Source organism: Biomphalaria glabrata, chromosome 7 (assembly GCF_947242115.1).
Source record: "Biomphalaria glabrata chromosome 7, xgBioGlab47.1, whole genome shotgun sequence".
NCBI classification, from domain to species: domain Eukaryota; kingdom Metazoa; phylum Mollusca; class Gastropoda; family Planorbidae; genus Biomphalaria; species Biomphalaria glabrata.
Window position 1 is genome coordinate 16141389 of NC_074717.1, and position 24103 is coordinate 16165491.

General features: G+C 33.5%; 1 protein-coding gene across 2 annotated transcripts in view; it reads left to right on the forward strand.

The window, feature by feature from the left end:
• LOC106069365 (alpha-2-macroglobulin-like) overlaps positions 1 to 13953 on the forward strand; it is a 237685-nt gene extending 223732 nt beyond the window's left edge. Inside the window, exons 34-36 of one of the 2 annotated variants that reach the window (XR_008778985.1) lie at positions 2273 to 2378; positions 13294 to 13537; positions 13578 to 13953. Coding sequence is in view for 1 of the 2 variants with exons in the window: in XM_056036079.1 (XP_055892054.1) it covers positions 2273 to 2378; positions 13294 to 13472 (285 nt within the window). In the remaining variant the exon portion in view is untranslated. The other variant, XM_056036079.1, reaches the window with a different exon arrangement.
• The last annotated feature ends 10150 nt before the right edge of the window (positions 13954 to 24103 follow it).

Below are 24103 nucleotides of genomic sequence, written 5' to 3' on the forward strand. Positions count from 1 at the left end.
TGAATATTATTTTATTAAACTCTTGAATGAATAGGGCAAAGTGGTTAGTGCTGCGGATAGGAGTATTTGTGTGTGTGTCTAGCCTGCTGACACAAATTACTCAGGCCAGTGCTAGACGATCGGTCAACCATGACAAGTGGCGACGTTCAACCGCGACGACTGGCGAGGTTTCAAGAACCATCTACACTGTTCTCATTCATGCCGGTGAGAGGGAGCTCTTGTTCACTTTTGCTGGCCTAGAGTTCCAAGAGCCGAAGGCTCAACTCTACCTGACAGTTTAAGAAGAACCATCTATAAGGAACACTGCTCAGGCCAGTCACGTCAGGTACGGTCATGTGATCAACAAAAAACACAAGTGCCTTTCTAGAAGGCCTTTAGGCACCTTATATAAGAACGAAGGTGTCAGAGTCAAGACACTTCACGTTACCTCGCAACGACTCGAAGTCAGAGTCAAGAACCAGTCTAAGTGAAGTCGATTCAGAACAGAAAATCTATTACATGTCCAGGAAGAGGCAGAGAGCCAGTAGAGTTTGATACAGCGTTGCAGAGTTGTGTGTAGCTTTTAATTTTGTACAGTCAGTGTTACTTTGTACATTATAGGTTGTGATATATGGACATTAAAGTGTTACGTTACTTTGGAGTCCTGAGTTGTCAAGTTCTTTAAATTGGTTGCGTCGTGCGGTGTAGTTTGCAGAGAACCTGGATAGTAAGTCGTTACAATGGTAACACTATAATATAAGGAAGCGGGGTAGTTGAGTGGTAAAACGCTTGGCTTCCGAACCGGGGGTCCCGGGTTCGAATCCTGATGAAGGCTGGGATTTTCAATTTCGAAATCTTAAGGGCGAATCTGAGTCCACCAAGCTCTAATAGATACCTGACGTAAGTTGGGGAAAAGTAAAGGAGGTTGGTTGTTGTGCTGGCCACATGACACCCTCGTTAACTGTAGGCCACAGAAACAGATGTCCTTTACATCATCTGCCCTATAGATCGCAAAGTTTGAAAGAGGAACTTTACTATAATATATATATATATATATATACTGTGGCATTTTACTCTCGAGAGACGATCTTTTCCTTTTGCAACTTCTTGTGTGACTAAAGAGGCCAGTCCATGATACACAGCAGCGATCGCAGGTTTGGCATATGTAATCACCAGGCGCCGTTGCATTTTCACCCTTCTTTCAGCTTCTGTTGTGTATGACATCTGCAATCCGTGACCCTTCCTTTATGCTCTCTCTCCATGTGGATCTATCCAGTGCCACCTCTTCCAGCTGCTAGTGTCGATTTTGAAGAGCTTCATGTCGCGTTTGCATACATACATATATATATATATATATATATATATATGTGTGTGTGTGTATGTGTGGAATAGTTTCTTCATGTGGAAATACTCGAAGACACGAAGTCTGTTCAAGATAAATATTTTCAAGTTCCCTAGCCAAATTTACAATAATTTCTTTTTATACTTTGACAAATTATAAAGGTCAAACTAGTTTTCTTGTACCAATGATATACATAAAATATCTCATTTCTTGGAAAATCCTTCGAGATCCGTGTCCACCCAGATTTTAGGTTTTACTTTATGTGTATTGAACAAATATGTTGTCTAGCTAACGGGTGAGCGTAAAACATACTTAGACTATTTTTATTTTACTGCCGTCTTGATTTTTTTTCTGATTAATAAGTTAAACATTTAATCAAGAAATGTAAAAAGTCTAATGAAGCAAAAGAAGATTACTGATATCATTACATCCTTGACAAAAGACAAATTGACACAATTCGATCAATATAAAAATGTCTCCGTAGATGATGATAATCTTCATTCACCGTGGCTAGCTTTCTTTTATCTCCAAGATATTACCTGTGAAAACTGAAGAAACATTTTGTCAACTAACGTGATTAAATGATTTAATTTATATTAAATTTATAATACTGTCTTTAAATTTCCTTTGAATTTCCTATATTTTTACTACAATTTCAAGCTCAAGAAAAACACTCCATAATAGTAGTCAATGTCATTATTGTAGTTAGTCATTATAGTAGTCAATGTCATTATAGTAGTCAATGTCATTATAGTAGTCAATGTCATTATAGTAGTCAATGTCATTATAGTAGTCAATGTCATTATAGTAGTCAATGTCATTATTGTAGTCTGTCATTATAGTAGTCAATGTCATTATTATAGTCATTGTCATTATAGTAGTCAATGTCATTATAGTAGTCAGTCATTATAGTAGTCAATGTTATTATAGTAGTCAATGCATCTCTTTCAGCTGGATACAAGTAAGACCTGTGTAGATTTCAGAGCTGATAGATGGTTCCCAGTTGCTAACAGTACTAAGGAGCACAGGATACGCGTTTATGATTACTATGAACCTGGTAAATTACTTTTGTGATTACTACGTCAATCTCTACTTCATTTTCTCCCCATACCCAAAAAAAAAAAGAATAAGTAAGATAGAACTTTTGGGGTGGAATGTTTGTAAAAAAATGTTTTACATATTTCGGATGTTCCTTCAGAGTTGAAGATAATTACTTCCTAGTCCAAACCTCCCGCAGGACGACGGGGGATGGGAGCGGGCAGGGTTTGAACCCGGGACCATCGATAAATCTGAACGACAGTCCAGCGTGCAAACCGCACGACCAGGCAGCCATCCATGGAAGGGGAAATAGAATACTAAATGTGTGTTAATTCAAAAAAGTATTTAAACGACATAAAGGCAAATCATCAAACAATATATAATAAAAATAATGGCAATGTCTTCGATGAAGAAGATTAAAGATGACGGTAATGTTTCACATGACCAGTTACGACTTGCCAGTGCCGGATTTAGTAGGTGAGTTTTTTTTAGACCGCTGCTAAAGGGAAGCGCACATGACGTAAGGCAAATTTAAAAAAACTTAGGAAAAAAAAGGAAATAGAGGACAACCTGTTCTTTGTGCTATTTTTGTACATATATTTCATATATAAAATGGGCTTTTAAGAGAAATGCGGACAAAAGAATGCAAAGGTTTAATAGAATGCTTGCGTTTTTTTCATGAATTACGGCATTCAGGTTGCGAATCTGTTAAAACCGTGTCTTAGCACCTAGGAGGTAAAAGGAACCTGTGTGCGAAATTTCACGTGAATCCTTTTGTTAGTTTTAAAGTCAGGCATTGCTATCTTACATATATAGAACCTGGTGACCGGTTTAATAATATTTCATTTTTGAAAGAAATTTATAATGACAAAAATTAGTGATGGGGAAACCACTTCCAATTCGAAAAATTGCTTATACAAGGCAATTTGAATAGAAAATATTTTGGGTGCCCCTACAGTCTACAAAAAAAGTTGCTCACGCCGAGTTGTTCTACAAGCTTTTATGTTGGCCTATTATTGGCTTCGAAGAAAGTCTTTGCAGTGTAACTTCTTAAATTGTTACGTTCAGACAATAGTAATAATAATAATAATAATAATAAGGCTTGTCTTCAAGTCCGAAGATTAATGAGGAATGCATTTGCTTTTGCAACCCCAGCGGTAACCTACATATTTTAGCAAGCATAACCATTGTCCGCCGGTGGTCGATTAAGATTTTATTTTCGCTGTCTGCGTCTGTCCTTGGCAGCGGATTTTTTATGGTCTCAAATGTGTATTCCGCGGCCTTTTGTGAGTGACCTACAGCTGTCTCGTTCTGAAGCCGCATGCAACCAGGTGCTCTCTTCTATGTCAGCTAAGGCAAATTGACGCCTTAGTTGGTTTTTAAGGCGTTCAGACATTCAATATTGCAGTTAATGCATGAAAATTAGGAACATTGAAACAATTTTTGTGTGCAGTATTCATTCTGGTTTTTTGCGAAACTTCTTAATATGGAATCTCTATCTCTAGGTTACAGCGTAAAGCGTGGATTTTGTAACAAAGTAAAATCTTGCACTTTTTCCAGATCGATTTGTAAACATTGGTATCTTCTATATTATAAAGTAGAATGTGTGGTGTATGGATGTATGTTACTTATAGACATCAAAACCGCTTGACCAATCTTGATAAAACTAGGCAGGAATGTTCCTTGGGTACCAACTTAGACCGTAGTGTATGTATTGTAGCCCTAAAACAAACTTAAGACCCTCAAAAAAAAATAAAGTTGTCCGACTCTATTACAGCTATAGTATTTTATGGATCTAGGCCATGTCTACAATGTTGACATAAGAAAAGATAGAAAGGATTTAGACCTAGATCTAATTTTAAGAAATACACTTTGCGCAGATAGTTTTTTACTTTGGCACATGAAAATACAAAAGAAGATCCATTGATTTCATTATATAATAAAATAAATCTTCAATTTTGTGTTTCAAAAGCATTTTTTACATTAATTAGTTCCTTATATCTGTGATTACAGATTTCCTGACGAACATTCTTTCATTAGACAATACCGTAATGAATCGCGTACTAAAAATTAATTCGTTGAATTGTTTACTTTATAATCCCATCCCTAGATCTAAAACTCTAATTCAACTCTAAGATGATAAAACTTCTCTTCGCACAGATAGTTTTATACTTTAACACATAAACATATTAATTAAAGTCCATTCATTTCATATTTTGATCAAATAAACATTCAAATTTGGTTTTCTAAAGCTACATTCGTCCATGAAAGCTGCGAAGCCGAGTTGAGATAGGCCTAGATCTATATTCATTCATGACTTGCGTACTAAATATAATTTCGTTTAATTTTTCACTTTATAATCCCATTCATTTAACAAAGCTATCGCTCTTTTCGTTTTTAATAGATAAGAATGTATCGACTTCGGGTAAACCCATTTTCGCAAACCTAATTTTATTTTCGTAGCGAAAGAGAAATAACGTGAAAGGATCATTAGCTAAGTTTAACTTACATATAAATCCAATCCACTAGATTATTCAAAAGCATTTTTTACATAAATTAGTTCCTGATATCTACAGATTTCCTGGCGAACATTCTTTCATTAGACATTACCAAATGGTTACACATTAACACATCTCTCTTCTGAGGTCTGAGTCTATTCCTAGGCATAGGTCTAAAACTCTTACTGAACTCTAAGATGATAAAACTTCTTTTCGCAAAGATAGTTTTATGCTTTAACACATAAACATACTAATTATTGTCCATTCATTTGATATTTTAATCAAATTAACATTGAAATTTGTTTTTCTAAAGCATTTTTAATACATTCGTTCGCTGTTCGCTAAAGCTGCGTAGCCGTGTTGAGATAGGCCTATATTCATTCATGAAAAAAAGTTCACGCATTCGCAGCACAGAACTCTAGATTAGTGTAGATTTAGATCTACGTCTACCTCAAGATCTACTTTATACTTTATACATATGAACATACAAAATTTAGTCTATTCATCTCAAATTTTAATCAAATATATGAAGGCCTACAAGCAAATGTTTTAATTTGAAAAAAAAATGGATTTAAGCCTATTAGCTATTTTGATTTGATAGCTTCATTCACACTATTTTTAAGTAGATAAAACTAGGCAGGAATGTCCGACTCTATTACAGCTATAGTATTTTATGGATCTAGGCCATGTCTACAATGTTGACATGAGAAAAGATCGAAAGGATTTAGACCTAGATCTAATTTTAAGAAATACACTTTGCGCATATAAATTTTTACTTTGACACATGAAAAGACAAAAGAAGATCCATTGATTTCATTATATAATAAAATTAATCTTCAATTTTGTGTTTCAAAAGCATTTTTTACATTAATTAGTTCCTTATATCTGTGATTACAGATTTCCTGACGAACATTCTTTCATTAGACAATTCCGTAATGAATCGCGTACTAAATATTAATTCGTTTAATTGTTTACTTTATAATCCCATCCCTAGATCTAAAACTCTAATTCAACTCTAAGATGATAAAACTTCTCTTCGCATAGATAGTTTTATACTTTAACACATAAACATATTAATTAAAGTCCATTCATTTCATATTTTGATCAAATAAACATTCAAATTTGGTTTTCTAAAGCTACATTCGCCTACGAAAGCTGCGAAGCCGAGTTGAGATAGGCCTAGATCTATATTCATTCATGAATCGCATACTAAATATAATTTCGTTTAATTGTTCACTTTATAATCCCATTCATTTAACAAAGCTATCGCTCTTTTCGTTTTTAATAGATAAGAATGTATCGACTTCGGGTAAACCCATTTTCGCAAACCTAATTTTATTTTCGTAGCGCAAGAGAAAAAAAAGGATCATTAGTTAAGTTTAACATACATCTAAATCCAATCCACTAGATTAGTAAACACAAACTTAGGCCCGCAGGCCGCGGGTATTGTCTGGCGAACATCCTTTCATTAGACATTACCAAATGGTTACACATTAACAGTGATTAACACATCTCTCTACTGAGTCTATTCCTAGGCCTAGGTCTAAAACTCTTATTGAACTCTAAGATGATAAAACTTCTTTTCGCAAAGATAGTTTTATGCTTTAACACATAAACATACTAATTATTGTCCATTCATTTCATATTTTAATCAAATTAGCATTCAAATTTGTTTTTCTAAAGCATTTTTAATACATTCGTTCGCTGTTCGCTAAATAAAGCTGCGTAGCCGTGTTGAGATAGGCCTATATTCATTCATGAAAAAAGGTCACGCATGCGCAACACAGAATGAACTCTATACAAGCCTCTAGATTAGTGTAGATTTAGATCTATGTCTACCTAAAGATCTACTTTATACTGTAACACATGAACATACAAAATTAAGTCTATTCGTCTCAAATTTTAATCAAATATATGTAGGCCTACAAGCAAATGTTTTAATTTGAACAAATGGATTTAAGCCTATTAGCTATTCTGATTTGATCGCTTCATTCACACTATTTTTACATTGACACATTCGCTTTACTTATTACATTATTATTTCGTTTAATTGTTTACAAAACACTCTCAGTGACTATATCGACAGTAATGCGCAAATAAAGACCCGCGGGTCGCGGGTAACATATGTCTAGTAGTTATCTAAATAAGGTTTCAACAAATCCATTTTCGGACATAAAAGTTGGGGCATTAACGTATGTAAATGTAAAATTTATTTGAAAAACAAAGCTTATTTATGGGAAGAACTACTAATTACTGCAAGTAATTTCACGATGTCAGATTTAGCTCCATTTCTGCTATATGAAACAAAATTAATTGATTACTACTAATTGAATATTTAATTGGAAATTTTTTTTATTGATTCATATATTATCGTTGATTATGAATAATTATGAAAAATTTCCACTTGATTCAAGAATGAAAAGTGGGAGAAAAAAACTTGAAAAAAACGTAAAAATCCATACATGTACCCACATCTCTCACTAAGTAACATTTATTCCCCTTATTTTGATCTAAAATAAAATGATTAGTTACTAATATTAATTAACTGATTAATTGTTTTAATTGATTCAAGTTTTGTTAGGTACAATGAATAGTTATGCGAAGTTTCACCTTGATTCGAGAATGATAAGTGGGAGAAAACTCATGCTCAAACTTTATTTTACCAGACAGACATAGAGAGTTGATATATACGCTTTCTAATAAAATATTACACTGCATAGTTTTTGGAGTATTTCTGGACTAAATCTAAGTCCATTATTTATTGACCTTCAATAATATAGTACTATTAACTTCGTAAAAAATACATTTTCTGGTCCCTGTAGGGCCTACATAGGAGTATGTGTAAATAGTGTGATTAAAACAGGTTGTTTCACATGGTTAATAACAATACAGTTTATAATTAAGAGATGAACATCATTAAAATTGTTTGTTTGAGAAGGGTGTGGTGAATGGGGTGCAAAATATATTTCAAAAATTGTAAATATAAAAGTGTAGTAATCCAACTCTTGTATTAAAAGCATCAACGGTAAATAATGAGTAAATACACCCAAACTCAATACATTTTAAAAATAAAGCTTGTATTTGAGTCCGAAGATTAATGAGGAGTGCAATATTTCACGTGGATATCCAGCCCCATCTGTGACCTACATATTTTGCCACAACAGATATAACCGTTGTCCGCTACTGTTCGATATAGATTCTCTTTTCGCCATCTACGTCTGTCTTTACGGGATACGTGTCTTGCCTAGCGTGACCTATAAGAAGTCTTTCGCAAGAAGATTCAAAAAGGAAAATACATTCTACAATATGTTGGAAATGTGAATTCCTTCCCCTTAGATAAACTTTGTTTTGGTGTTTAAATTTGTTTTTGTTTTATTTTTTTTTATATCCCCCGAATTTTTTGTTTAAGAAAAGGGGATGTTGACATGATGCACAAAGTCTAAGAGAATAAAGTATCCCATTTACACCTTGACGCTAGTTGAAGTTGTTTGCTTATTGTTGAATGTGAACCTACATCGTATTTAAAATGCCTCTTGACCTTGAGCAAGATTATCTGATTCCATCCAGCTCATGGCTGTTTTGAGTCATAATTCACCAGTCTACCAGTACTCTGTCACAACTAAAGAGAGACATTCTAGTTGCCTAGTTATCATTTCTATCATCGCATTTTGTGTGTTAGCATGGCGTTTAATACATAAATGTAAAGGCGTCAATCAGCCTGTTCTGGGTAGGTGTGTCTAGTTCTAAAGACTGGCTTACTGACATCGATCCCATTTTTTCCACAATCAGCCACTAACCAGACAATAATCACCTTTCTGTAATCAGTGAGTAATCACCATCAATTGTTGTATTGCTATTTCCTAAGTTTTAAACTGAATATCATCGTCATTTTCTTCGTTCCAATTCTTTGAAGACAAAATGTAAATCTCTTAAGAGTCATAAACCAAGAGCATGTCACCAAACAAAGAAAATCGTCTCTACGCGGCACTTACCCCGATAACAAAGTTGTGACCGCACGACGAATAACATTTGCAGCAACATTGTAGCTAAAACCTCACTCTATCACAAGTCTGTCATGAAAAAGAAACAAGTGTGCCTAAGCAAATGTGTTTTTAACTCTCTCCCCCCCCCTTACACTTGGCCAGTGAATTCTAGTATCCATTATACTCCTGCGTAGAAATAGTTGGTGTTTAATTATGTGAGCAGGTCAGGAGGCGCTGGGGACCATTCTCTGCTCAACATAGATTTTATAACAGTAGGCAGATTTTAGCGCTACTGGGTGGACTCAATCTGTGCAGCTCGGTCTGTGACCTAGGGGCTAGAGTCGCCTAAGCAACCAGACAACTAGAATAAACTAACTAACTAAAGCAAGAAACAAACTTTACTTGAAATTAAATACTAAAAGTGAAACTTTATTTACATACAAAAAAATAAATCAATAATAAAATATAATATGTACACTAAAATCCAAACAACTAATACTAATCCAACCACTAGCTAAAATCCTCTACATCTATGTTACTAGTTACTACTAACACTAACAAACTGACCCAACCAACTATCTAAGTGACTCCAGCTTACTAAACTAAACCTAGATCTATGCTAAGTAACACCCAACTATAAACCCTAGTCTATATCTACAATATCCTACAAAAAACCCGTAACACTAAAACTAAAATGCACTTTCTACAATCAAGCAACTGAAACTAGATCTATAAATATGAACAGCAATAATTTCAATAATAAAACACTACACTGAGTTAACACTGACTACAGCAACAATTATAGTTGGGCAGCAGTAACAATAGCAGAGGTTACAGCAGCTTAAAGCAGCAGAGTAATAGCAGTAAAAATAGCCTGCAACATATAAAAATACAAAACTATAAATACAAAATCATATATTCTATTAGATCTAGAACACCCAAAGCAGAACTGATGGGCGCCGCCATCTTTAAATCAACATGTTCGAAACAAAAACTGCCAACTAGAAAATAAAACTAAATTAAAATATATCTAGCATATTTACACATAGTGTGACATAGATCTAGTAAAAGAAAAAATAAAATAGTTACAAACTTACAGGCCGTCCCAGGTACAGAAATATAGAAATGATTAAATACGCCAGATCACTAAGATCATCCACTGTCACACAGACAGCGATATACTTTACTGACGGCTGGTCAACCGTACAGGTTGTAGCATGGATTGAACTATTTATACTACCCGCCCTAACCCATATAACTAAAAGCGGAAGTACAAATATTAATTCTGGGCACTAGCCCATAAAAAATAGAATACATAAAATAGCTCGACCTATAAAAGTAGAAAAATAAAATTACATATAAAAATAGCTCTGGGAGCGCAAGCTCACATTTAGACCGGAACCATTTATTTTTGCATTCTTCATTGTAACGCTTCCCCACACATACTTTTGGCCCGTGATTTCTAGTATTACATTACTTACTCCCGCCTCCATCAAAAATCATATATAGATTTGTTGACTATTCTTCGCCTACTCAATGTAGATCTAGCCATATAATATTCCCATGTCACACTTTACTTTACAATGCGAAACGGGACGAATACACGAATAAAAGGTCGTTTGTCAAAATAGAATGCTAGCTAGTAGAGTTGTTTGTACAAAAAAAAAGAGATTCTTAGTTGTGCCAAGTAAAAGGAACGTAATAACGGGTTAATTTTTGTTCGTCATATAGGGCCTATTTGCCATTAGTACGCTATTCTAGTAATAATCTATATTATAAAGTAGAATGTGAGGGGTATGTATGTATGTATGTATGTATGTATGTATGTATGTATGTATGTATGTTACTTATAGACATCAAAACCGCTTGACCAATCTTGATAAAACTAGGCAGGAATGTTCCTTGGGTACCAACTTAGACCTTAGTGAATGTATTGTAGCCCTAAAACAAATGTAAGACCCTCAAAAAAAATAAAGTTGTCCGACTCTATTACAGCTATAGTATTTTATGGATCTAGGCCATGTCTACAATGTTGACATGAGAAAAGATAGAAAGGATTTAGACCTAGATCTAATTTTAAGAAATACACTTTGCGCAGATAGTTTTTTACTTTGACACATGAAAAGACAAAAGAAGATCCATTGATTTCATTATATAATAAAATTAACCTTCAATTTTGTGCTTCAAAAGCATTTTTTACATTAATTAGTTCCTTATATCTGTGATTACAGATTTCCTGACGAACATTCTTTCATTAGACAATTCCGTAATGAATCGCGTACTAAATATTAATTCGTTTAATTGTTTACTTTATAATCCCATCCCTAGATCTAAAACTCTAATTCAACTCTAAGATGATAAAACTTCTCTTCGCACGGATAGTTTTATACTTTAACACATAAACATATTAATTAAAGTCCATTCATTTCATATTTTGATCAAATAAACATTCAAATTTGGTTTTCTAAAGCTACATTCGTTTACGAAAGCTGCGAAGCCGAGTTAAAGGCCTAGATCTATATTCATTCATGAATCGCGTACTAAAAATTATTTCGTTTTATTGTTACTTTATAATCCCATCCCTAGATCTAAAACTCTAATTCAACACTAAGATGATAAAACTTCTCTTCGCACAGATAGTCTTATACTTTAACACATAAACATATTAATTAAAGTCCATTCATTTCATATTTTGATCAAATAAACATTCAAATTTGGTTTTCTAAAGCTACATTCGTCCATGAAAGCTGCGAAGCCGAGTTGAGATAGGCCTAGATCTATATTCATTCATGACTTGCGTACTAAAAATTATTTTGTTTAATTGTTCACTTTATAATCCTATTTATTTAACAAAGCTATCGCTCTTTTCGTTTTTAATAGATAAGAATGTATCGACTTCGGGTAAACCATTTTCGCAAAACTAATTTTATTTTCGTAGTGAAAGAGAAATAACGTGAAAGGATCATTAGCTACGTTTAACATACATCTAAATCCAATCCACTAGATTATTCAAAAGCAAATGTTTTAATTTGAAAAAATGGATTTAAGCCTATTAGCTATTTTTATTTGATAGCTTCATTCACACTATTTTTACATTGACACATTCGCTTTACTTATTACATTATTATTTCGTTTAATTGTTTACAAAACACTCTCAGTGACTATATCGACAGTAATGCGCAAATAAAGACCCGCGGGTCGCGGGTAACATATGTCTAGTTATTAATATAAAGAGCTACGCCCTTACCTTTATGCCTGGATTTTAGAAACTATGAATTACAAAATATCAATAACGCTATAATAACAATCCAATCTTCATCCTAAAACAAATCATAACTACAGCGTGATAACCTGCGCTCACTAAGTCACATCCGTATGCACGATGTCCTGCGTGAATATGCATACTATTATACGTTTGAACTAAGAAACCATCAGTAGTTGATATACCAGAGAACACATAAATAAATGTTTTTTTTTTTAGAATTACTTTGATAATTGGCAAAAGTTTATATATATGAATGTTACAATTCAAACAAAACAATTGTTTTCCTTTCTCTTGAGCGAACCAAAAAGTTCCAAAATATAATTATTATTCTAAGTATATACATTACTAATCTTTGAAGTGTTACTTTCACAAGTGTGTTCTTGTTTGTTGTTGTTTTTATAAGCTCCACATGGTTCGTTCTCAGAGCACTGTGGGGTATCTGGGAGAAGGTTTTCCGTGTCGAACCTCGAGCCCCCTTGATAGGTAGAATGGCCAAGTTCAAGCGTACTAAGCCTTACGGCAACACATCCCACAATATATATAAAAATATTAAAATATGGTGAAATAATAATAATTTAATTTATAGAGCTCTACCCCTTCAAAATGTAGGCTCAAGGTGCTGTGATACATAAACTAATCTAATAAAGTTTTAAACAGATAGGTCTTAATGTTCTTCTTGAATGTAGTGTAGCATGTTGTCTGTCTGAGATCAATGGGGAGTGAGTTCCAAACCTTTGATCCATGCACTGAAAAAGCCCGCAGATCGTAGCTTTTGAGGGAGAAACGTGGCATCACTAGAAGCCGTGATCATACGAATTGTAAATTATAAATTATATTTTCACGTCCCGTCTGTGATTACCTAGTAAAGGCTAAAGGGCATGGGCCTAAAGTGTGCCAATGGGCTAAAAATGAACAATCAAAAAATCAAATCAAAACTGATAGAGGCTTTTTTCCTTTCGGAGGCCTCTAATGTAAATAATTTATTTATTGCTAGGCACTTGTATATTTCATTAAATCTGTAATCAGTGTAACGTCTGTAAGATGTTAAAATTTATTTTATTGTATTAGTTTATATAATAATTGTTTTTTTCATTTTCTTCATTTAAAGCATAAGAACTAATATAATGACTTTTTAAATTTATTGATTAGTTAAAATTAAAAAAAAAATTAACACTGTGTTTATTTCAGGAATGCACAGAACAAGACTTTATACAGTGCAAAATCTATTTCTTATGAACATCTGTTTTGTTTGTGGATCATATCAGTGTCCCTATTGTCCATATTTTAATAGATCAGTTTTAATTATAGGTAGTAACTGGTCTTTATTTGTAGTAGTGATGTATATAATACACTTATGTTTTCAATAATATATAATGACCTGCAAGATCAAACCTTAATTATCAATAATCATAACGTTTTTGTGTGTTCGGTAATATATATATATATATATATATATATATATATATATATATATATATATATATATACAGGCCTTTTTTTGCGACAGTACGCACCGGTACGGCGTACCGGCACCTTTTTGAATGTGGGGGAAAAATTATACATTTTCTTGTATTTTAACGTATATTATTATTTTTTACAAAAAAAGCACTGATATATATATATATATATATATATATATATATATATATATATATATATATATATATATATATATATATATATATATATATATAATACAGGACACACAAAATATACATAAATAGAGACAGAGAAAGATACGTGTTTATGTTGTAGACTTTGGTTATGTACAGATATACAAATGGCTTAATTACTACATTTTATGTGATTTTGATAATTAACGTAGTAAAGTATAGTTTGATATTTGAATTTAGTCTTCTTTGCTGTTTTTTTTTTATTATTTGTTTGTTACATATTTTTTGTGAAGCCTTTTTTAGCGGTCTCCTAAAGGGGAATAGAAGCTATTAGCTATGTTTGATCTGTCTGCCCGTCCATCTGTTCGTCCCGTTTAGATCTCGTAAGCTAGAAAAGATTTTTTGAAAATCCGACTACATGATATTTTTGGCCATTCAAATTTCTGATGCAACGGCTACTTGTTTTTTTTCTTCTGAAAGCGAAAATTTAAATTTTTAAAATCAACCATGCAAGCAGTTTTTCATGAAAATACACCATTTTTTTTTTTTGGCAAAATTTTTTTTTTCGAAAACTGTATTAAGCCTACTAAGTAAATTAATCTCAGTCCTACAAACTACCTATATTTAAAAAAAAGGTTTACTTAGATTTTTTAAAGAGAAAAAATCTATTTAATACGCATACAAGTGGAACATAATTTAAAACAACAATTAATAAGTAGTGTTTTATATTATACACGTGAACTGCAAACCATCCCAATCCGTCATCACTTGGACACTTAAGGGAAAAGTTTGTTCCTTTTAGGGAAAAGTCTTCTTTGTTGAGGTTTTGTTTTTGAGATTCCGCCTTTACAAAACAATTAGATATATTAGATAATCATTCTATAACATCAGTTTGGCCAGGTTCACATTTAACTTCACCTTCACCTATCCCTTAGTCAGATGGACCATTGAGGCACCACACAAGATCTGTCTACCGTCGTTCTCCTTTTCTCTCTGTCCTTTGCCTTTTATAAAATTTCATTCACTGTCTTCCCATCGCTTTCTCTGTCATCATCTTCTTCCTGGTACTGTTCCCTGTAGGAAGGTCTTTGCGAGCCTGAGGACCTTGTGATGTGGCCATACAGTTTGAGTTTACGTTTTATGACAATGGTTAGCAGGTCATCGTGGGGTCCAAGTGTTGTATTAATCCTGTTTCTAATCTCTTCATTCGTGATGCGGTCTTTGTAAGTGATACCTTGGGCTTAACTACATCTTTATAACTATCAGTTTATCGAATACTTATGAATATTAACAAGTAATAATATATTAACAAGAATAAATGTCATTGGATCTACATTTTTTTATAATAGCATGTTTGAACATTTTTGACTAAAAGGTGAATTAAATGTGAACACTCAGCTCCCCTAATTTTCATTTTTAGCCGCCCCCAAAATTGGAATAGCCACTATTAGATTTGTGTGATCTGTCTGTCCGTTTCGTTTATACCTCATAAACTAGAACAGATATTGAGAATCAGATATTATATTTTTGATCTTTCAAAGTTCTGATGCAATGGCTACTTTGTTTTTGTAAAAGTAAAAAAAAATAATTTAAATCAACTATGCAAGCAGTTTGTTTTTTTCATAAAATACACAATTTTTACTACTATCCACTATTAATAGTAAAAAAAACCAGCACGGTTGGTAGATGATTGTTTAGCGTATTTGAAAACATTTATGCAAACGATCTTAGATTTTTGTAAAATAAAAAATGTTTAAACAAAATTTGTATTATTAAATTAAGTTTTTTCTGTCCTACTAACTACTTACATTTTAAAATTATGTTCTCTTTTTTAAACGAGAAAAAATCAAATTAGTAAGCATATAGATCGATTATAATTAAAATCAACAATTAATAAGTAGTGTTTCATATTATGTACGTAAACTAGCCTGATATTACCAGTGGAGGACTGAGTATCAAAATCGGCCCGGACATTACCATAAAAACCGACCCACAAATGACATGTCATATCATGAGCGTAGCCAGAATTATTCTCAGGAGGGGGGATTTTTTTCCTCCTCCCCTCCGCACAAATATATTTATATGAGTGTGTGTGTACGTAATTAATCTTCGTTACATACCGACCTTTCATTATTTCGGCCATGGTTTTTGTACCCTAGAATAGGCTCTTCCTTTAATTAGTGGAAAGACAGTAGACACCCGCCCTTGAGAATTAGGGGGTCTGGAGGAGCGCTGTGAGCGCCCCAAGCATTATCCCGGACGCAGACATTATTTCCGGTATTTAAAGCTTTAAAAGTGCACATTCTGAGGTATCTACATTGCATTATCTGCTACTCTTGTGCTACCCCTTTTGGTTACTCTCATGGAATTTGGTGACTGTGTAATGTACTAGTTTAGAGAGTAGGTTAGTTTTGTTAGTTAAATATATTGTGTATAGTTTTAGCGACGGTAAAAGTAATGACGTAGTAAGACAGACTAATGACGTAGTAGACTTAGGCGAACAAGAGACCAACATGGCGTTATGTTAGAAGTAGGCTGTTTTGAATAGTAATTGAATAGTAGTTAGATATAGCGAAGTTTTAGAAAGACTGGACGGATTTCCCAGTGGTTAATAAAGTCTCATTTTATAGAACTGAATGTTGTTATCAAGTATATCTAGTTTGTAATGTTCTGTGGCTAATGGTAAAGTAATAATTGATACATAGTCGAAGTCAGATTAGATTAGCCCACAACATGATGTTTCGTACTCATGGACTGTTACACAATGTGCAGAAATGTCACCACTTTGAACTATGTGTCACATCACGTACCACATTCTACAGAAGTCTTAGTATTGAACTGTGTATCACGTCAGATACCTCACTCAGCAGTATTGTGTCAGAGACTATATGGACTTTTTAAAGTTGTGTTTTACAGTGACATTACTATTTGGTCAGTAATAGTGTGTTACTGAGCTTACCTTGTTGAATGTCAAAGGACTTACTTTGGTGAATTGTCATTGAACTTACCGCAGAGAGATGTCTGTGAACGAACTTTGTGAGATACCAGTGAACCTACCTGAGATGTCAAGAGAATCTATTTGTTGTGTTGTCCATCCCCATATTTACTGTATTTGTTTTTTCAAACTAAATTCTCCTTGCTATTGTAAAGACATTTTACTGTACTTTTTGTAAAAAATTGTTAAACAATTTTTTTAGAAAGGGGGAAGGAAATGTAATGTACTAGTTTAGGGTTAGGGTTGGTTTTGTTAGTTAAATATATTGTGTATAGTTTTAGCGACGGTAAAAGTAATGACGTAGTAAGACAGACTAATGACGTAGTAGACTTAGGCGAACAAGAGACCAACATGGCGTTATGTTAGAAGTAGGCTGTTTTGAATAGTAATTGAATAGTAGTTAGATATAGCGACGTTTTAGAAAGACTGGACGGATTTCCCAGTGGTTAATAAAGTCTCATTTTATAGAACTGAATGTTGTTATCAAGTATATCTATTTTGTAATGTTCTGTGGCTAATGGTAAAGTAATAATTGATACATAGTCGAAGTCAGATTAGATTAGCCCACAACAACTGTCGTTTCCTTTATTTTTTTTTTAATAAAGAGGTTAGGGTTAGAGTTAGTTGGGTTGGGGAAGTAAGTAAAGTAAAGTTTCCCTTTCAGACCATGAGGTCTGGAACAAGTGATGGTTTGAACTTCAACCCCCCCCCCCGGTGTATGCCCATGTGTCATATGTGTATATATATAAAGTTTGCTAACGCATCGAAAACTGGGATTACGTAGGATTACGTAATATATTTTACATGTACCGGTACATGTATGTTATCCATGGGCGTAGTCAGGATTTTTAGAAAAAAAAATTCATATGTGTGTGTACATGTACATAATAAATCAAATCCCTTCATTCTATCGGAAGATGTTTATTTTACACTAGAATAGGTTCTTCCTGTAGGTAGTGAAAAAATTGTAGACTCCCCGCCATTGCTGGGAGAGCGCTGTGAGCCTCCAAGCACTATTTCCGGTATTAAAAGCCAACAAAATGCATATTCTGGGGTATTATCAGTGCATTATCCTGCTATTTAAAAGTTTAATTTCAAAATCCTAATCTGCTTTTCTTACTGACTTAGATCCACCTACGTCGTTCGGCGCATTGGGTGGCAAAAAAAAATATGTCACTGGCAATGTCTGAAGCCTCTTCGGCTCTTCCCCATTTGCTCTGAGGACCTCCATGAAAGTGTAGCGCCGAGTTATAATAGGATGTCCCTGTTTGTGCTTTCCTCGTAATGGCCTACATGTCATCGCAACTCTTATTATGCGTAATTCATATTGTCGGAGAACATGTCCCGCAAACCTCATACGACGCTCTGTAACAACTTAACTAAGGGGTCGCCTCCCAGTTCGGCATAGGATTTCCTTGGTTGAGACACGATCTCTATAACTGACTCCTAAAATCCGTCTTAGCCATCTTTGTTGAGCCACTTTTTCAATTTCGGCAGATGACTATTCACTGCACTTTATTATTGGAGCCCAGCCACTGGTAGACATTTCTAACCTCTATGGCTTTATGATTTTATATCAAAACGGGAAGTTTTATCGTCAAAATCATTTGGGGGGGGGGGGGGGTAAACTAAAAAATCTGGGAAGTTAATTTTTATTTATTCAAAACCCCATTAGCTACGGTCATAGAATTTAGTGACTGTAGTTTGCTTTAGAATAAAATTGAAGAGAGACGTTTTCCACCTCAAAACTCTCTGTGTGGGGGTATTTAAATTCAAAACCTTCAGGAGGGATTTTAAACTTAAAAAAAAGCCCTCCGGAGGAGGAGGTTTAAACTCAAAACCCCCCTTGGCAACGCTCATAGAATTATGAGTGTAATTTGCTTTTTTTTTAATGGAAGAGGTATTTTTTAGCTTCAAATCCCGCTGAAGAGGGGTTTAAACTCAACAACCCTTTGGCTACGATTATAGAATTTTGAGTATGTAATTTGCTTTATTTATATTGAAAAGGTTGTTTTTAGCTATAAACCCTGCTGGAGGGGTCTTTTAAACACAAACCACTCTTGGCTACGGTCATAGAATCTGGTGACTGATGTATGGATAGTCTTATATTGAAGAGGGGGTTATATCGTAAATTTCGAAGGGGGGTTTAAAATCACAATTTTCCTTAGCTATGCTCTTGGAAATTGGGGATTCTCGTTTGCATTCTTTTTTTCCGATTTTGTTTTATAGAAGAGGGGGATTTGACTGCAAAACCCCCAGGGAGGGGTTTTAAACTCAAAACCCCGTTGGCTGTGCTGGGGCAAGTGATGGTTTAGTATTAAAATCTCACCTAAAATAAATAGAATCAAATCAAAATATCAGTCAGTAAATTCCGGCGGGGTGAACCCCCCCCCCTCCCTGGGTACGCCCATGATGTGGCCTGAACACTATAAATAGTGCAATAGCAGTTTGAAATGAATAAATTATTTAATGTTTTAGAAACTTTTTGGTATTACTTACAGATTACTTCAAAAAATAAGATAATTACCACCCATCCATTTCATGTGTCATTCTAGCTATGCATGTTGATCTGTGACTTAAACTCTGCTAAGTCGTTGGTTTTCCTGTCTGACTCAGGCAACCCATTCCATTAAACGATTAGAGAATGTAGAAGGGTTAGAGAGGCCCTCACTTAATGGGAACAGCTCTTGCTTCGTCCCAGTACATTCTCAAAAAACGCGAATTGTATATGAATATACCATGACCCATTATTTCAAATATAAATATAAATTTCCTTTAATTAAATATCATTAAATATGTGGCAGCGCTATATAAAACCAGATCATTATTATAAGAATTTCCGTCATTAATGTCTTTATATTAAGCATAAGTTTGCCATTTATTACACTAGCAAACTAAATTTGATTTTGATCTAGATTTTTTTTTAAACGATACAGTAAACATTTGTTTGTTGTTGTAAGCCTTAAGTCGTAAGTGACGTGTAGTATTTTTAGATTTATAATGTTATTAAAATAAACAAAAAGGAAGCTTTTGTTTACAAATTGCAGAAAGAACTTTTTACCCATATTGAACTGTGAATAAGTAGGGTGGTTTCTTCTACGTATTGTTAAAGAGCTAATTGTCACCCCTATTTATTTTTTGGTGCGTTACATAAATATTTTCTAACTTAACCTCTTTTTCGGTAACATTGTAAATGAAACATCAAAAGACGGGGAAGGGAAGGAGAAAAACAAAAGGAAGTGCCATCAATCGTCCATGCCGACCAGCAAAATGATTAGACCAAACACAGCCTCGAAGACATCAAAGCAGTGTTGAAGTTCATGCCGCTCCTACACAGCAAAGGGTACGGTGAAACGTTTTGCAAATGATAATAAGTACAGTTTGTATAGCGTAAAGACTTTGACAGTCTTGTTGAATTTCAAACAAAATTTATTGTCAAAATGTAAAAAAAAAAAAAAAAAACATGTTCTGACATCTGTGTCTTGCTGCTGTCACTTTTTTTTTTTTTGAAGTGTGCATTGAATTTTTTTTCTCTGTTCGCGGCCAGACTGGCCCATTTGGTGCCAGCCCACCGGCATTGCCCGTTTGCCCATATAGCCAGTCCGCCCCTGGACATTACCCGCGGCTTGCGGCCTTTCTTTGTATATTACTAATCTAGTGGATTAAATTTATATCTATGTCAAACTTAGCTAATGTTCCTTTCAAGTTTTTCTCTTTCACCACGAAAATAAAAGTAGTTTTGCGAAACTGAATTTACATCCATATCAAATATAAAATACTATATATTAGATCTATTCTAGGCTCATAAATATCGTTAGCAAAAAAAAAAAGCATACTAGATCTCATAGGCTATCGGTACATTAATTATGTAGACTTACACGTTGATTTCATTTGATTATTTTTAAATATAGTCTAGAATTAAAATGTCCGTTTCTAAAATTGTAAAGATATAGTTAGTTGAGCTCGACATCTATAATCATTGCTAAAAATATAATAGCATCTAAATTTACCGTCTGCGAATAAGTCTACTTTCAATAGAACTAATAGGCTTATAATTTATTTTCATAATCTAGAGGTTAAAAAGCTCTTTAAAAAATCACTTTTTAATAAAAGGGGTCCTTTCTATAATCGATCGCACGTTTATTAACTTCGTTTACATTAGGCCAAAATTGAGGCCTACGTTTTGTATTAATTACTGTTGACTGTTCTTATGCAAATATGAATAAAACTAACGAGAGATAGAAATGACATTCTCTGTGGATTTCTTTTTTTTTTTTTTTTTTTTTTGTATATAAGTAGCGCATAAAAATTACCCAAATCTAGTAGAAAATACCTAACATGAACTTTACTAAACGAACGGCAACTTCAAAACAGAAGCATCTACTTAGAGTGAATTGGACACGAAGGGTGATCAAAAATAAAATCATTTGTGATAATCTCTTACTCTAATAAATTATATCTACCATAACAGCTTGTCTGAAAATGGATAAAGGTTTTATCGATCTGTTTATTAAAAAACAAAAAATATGATTAAATCAACACGGGTAAATCGCGCGCGTTCGAGTCGTAAAATCTTTCTTTGTCTCCATCATTTTATTTTGTAGGCATTGCAGGATGCGCGAGAACATGCGCAAAGAACTTGTTTTCTATAAAAAAAACAACAACTCAAAGTTGTCGTTCCTTAAGTATAGTTCCATGATTTAGCTATTAAAATGAAAGAAGCGCGAGAGGAATGAGATATAAAGTACAATTAAAACGGGTTTACCCGATTGGTTAAATGAATGGGATTATAAAGTACGTAGTGAAGTTAAAATTCGCAGATATAAGGAACGAATTTATGTAAAAAATGCTTTTGAAACACAAATTGAAGGTCAATTTTATTAAATAATGAAATCAATAGACTATATTCTGTATTTTCATGTGTCAAAGTAAAATACTTAGTTCTTAAAATTAGATATAGATCCTTTCGATCTTGTCTCAAGTAAACATGGCTTCGATCTATGAAATAGTAATACTTTCATAGAGTTGGGTAATTTGTTTTAAGGTCTTAAGTTTGTTTAAGGGCTACTATACATACGTTACGGTTCCAGTTAGTACCCAAGTAACATTAATGCCAAGTTTTATCAAGATTGGTCAAACGGTTTAGATTTCTATGTGGCACATACATACATACGCCTTACTTTCTGCTTTATAGTATAAGATTGCAATGTGCACTGTGCTCGCGCATGAAAATAAAGGGAAGAGTTTCTTTGTTAAAGCTTTGAATGGGAAATCGACGCTTTAAAAAACAATAGGGTTTGTTGCTGAACATAAAAATTATATATGTGTCAGACGCGAATAGCCCAATTTTCAGTAAAAGAAATTACAAAAGTCATTTCTCTATTGAAGAAGTTACGAAGGCTATATAAAATGCAACCACAGACCTATATATACTACAATAAATATAGTTTTTTGATTGCTAGTTACGATTTATTTAGGTAGGTGCTGTTTTACTATTACATACCAAGTATTAGAGTTTAGAAAAACCCAGGTTTTTTTCTTGTGCAACGCTATTAGCTAACACCTCATATCATCTCTCCATTAGTATATTTAGATCTATAATCTATTTCAAGTCTAGATCTATATATAAAAATCGAATAGATCTAGATAGTAATAGTATAGATTCTATCTTGAGACTAGATTGCCGAGTCTAGCCTATGCTATGCCTATAGTCAGTTTTTATTAGAAAAAAGTCTAGATATTAATATAGACTAAAGTTTTTTAATTATTAGATTATAATATTATGAGATATAGACATAAGACATAGATCTGATAATACTGTAATACTTATTATATAATACAGACGTTACTTCAAAAAAGAAGATGATTACGTCCTGCGCGTCATGCATTTAGTCATGCATATTAACCAATGACTTAAATTCTGTCAAGTCACTGGTTTTCCTGGCTAGCTCAGGCAACCCATTCCATGCTCTAATAGCACTAGGGAAGAAGGAGTATTTGTACAAATTGTCCTAGTATATGGGACGAGGAATGTGCCTTTATCTTTGTGTCTTTCAGAGTATTTTATTAAATTTTGTTTTTTGTATTTGAAGATTATGGTTCAGTGTTTTATGTATGATTGCTACTTTACTTTTGAGCCTTCTGTCCTGAAGGCTTTCTAAATTTAGTGATTTTACTAAAGGTGTTACTCAAGTCAAATGTGAATATTCGTTTGTTATGAATCTCACAGCTCTATTTTGTGTCTGTTCCAGTTTCTTAATGTTTTCTTGAGTTGAGGGGTCCCAAACGGAGGATGCATATTCTATTTTTGGCCTAACCAAGGTTAAATAACATTTTAGTTTTATGTTCCTTTTTGATTTATAGAAATTTCTTTTAATAAATCCTAATGCTTTGTTTGATTTTTTTGTAGTTTCATCAATATGTGGATTCCATGACAGTTTTTCATTTATTATAACACCTAGGTATTTTGCGTTTTTAGTCTGTGTTACTGGTTTGCCATGAATAAGATAAGTGGAATAAATTTGTTTTAGTTTTTTTGTTACTCTTAACAACTGACATTTTTCTGGGTGGAAAGACATGCTCCAATTTGATTCCCATTTCTGTAATTCATCTAATTCTCTTTGTAAAATATCTGTGTCCTGTGTTGTTTTTATTGTTCTATATATTATGCAATCGTCTGCAAATAATCTGACTTTTGTTCCTGAAGAAATGCAATTTGGTAAATCATTTATGTAAATTAAAAATAGTAGTGGACCCAAGACTGTTCCTTGAGGTACACCTGAGTTTACTGTTATTGGTGTTGATTTAGAGCCATTTATTATTACAGTTTGTTCTCTCCCTATCAGAAAAACTTTAATCCACTGATGCAGTGGACCATTAGTGCCGAAATATTTTAATTTTTTAAGCAAACTATGGTGGTGAACTTTGTCAAAAGCCTTAGAAAAATCTAGTAAGATAGCATCTATTTGTTCACTATTATCTAAACCTTTTGAAATATCATCAATTAGTCCTATTAGTTGTGTTTCACATGATCTATATTTCCTAAAGCAATGTTGGTATGGTGTGAGGACATTATGTTTGTCTAAGTGGTTTATGATGTTGCTACATATTATGTGTTCTAGGATTTTACATGTGATGCTGGTAAGTGATACTGGTCTGTAGTTTCCTGGGTCAGATTTTTCTCCTTTTTTAAATAGGGGGGGGGGTGACATTAGCTTCTTTCCAGTCCTTTGGTACTCTGCCCTGGTTAAGTGAAGCCTGAAAGAGTATTTTGAACACTGGGGCTAGCTCATTGCTTAGTTCTTTGAGTAATCTAGCTGGAATACCATCAGGTCCAGAAGCTTTATTTGGTTTGGTGTTGGCTAATAGTTTTTGAATTCCATTTTCTTGT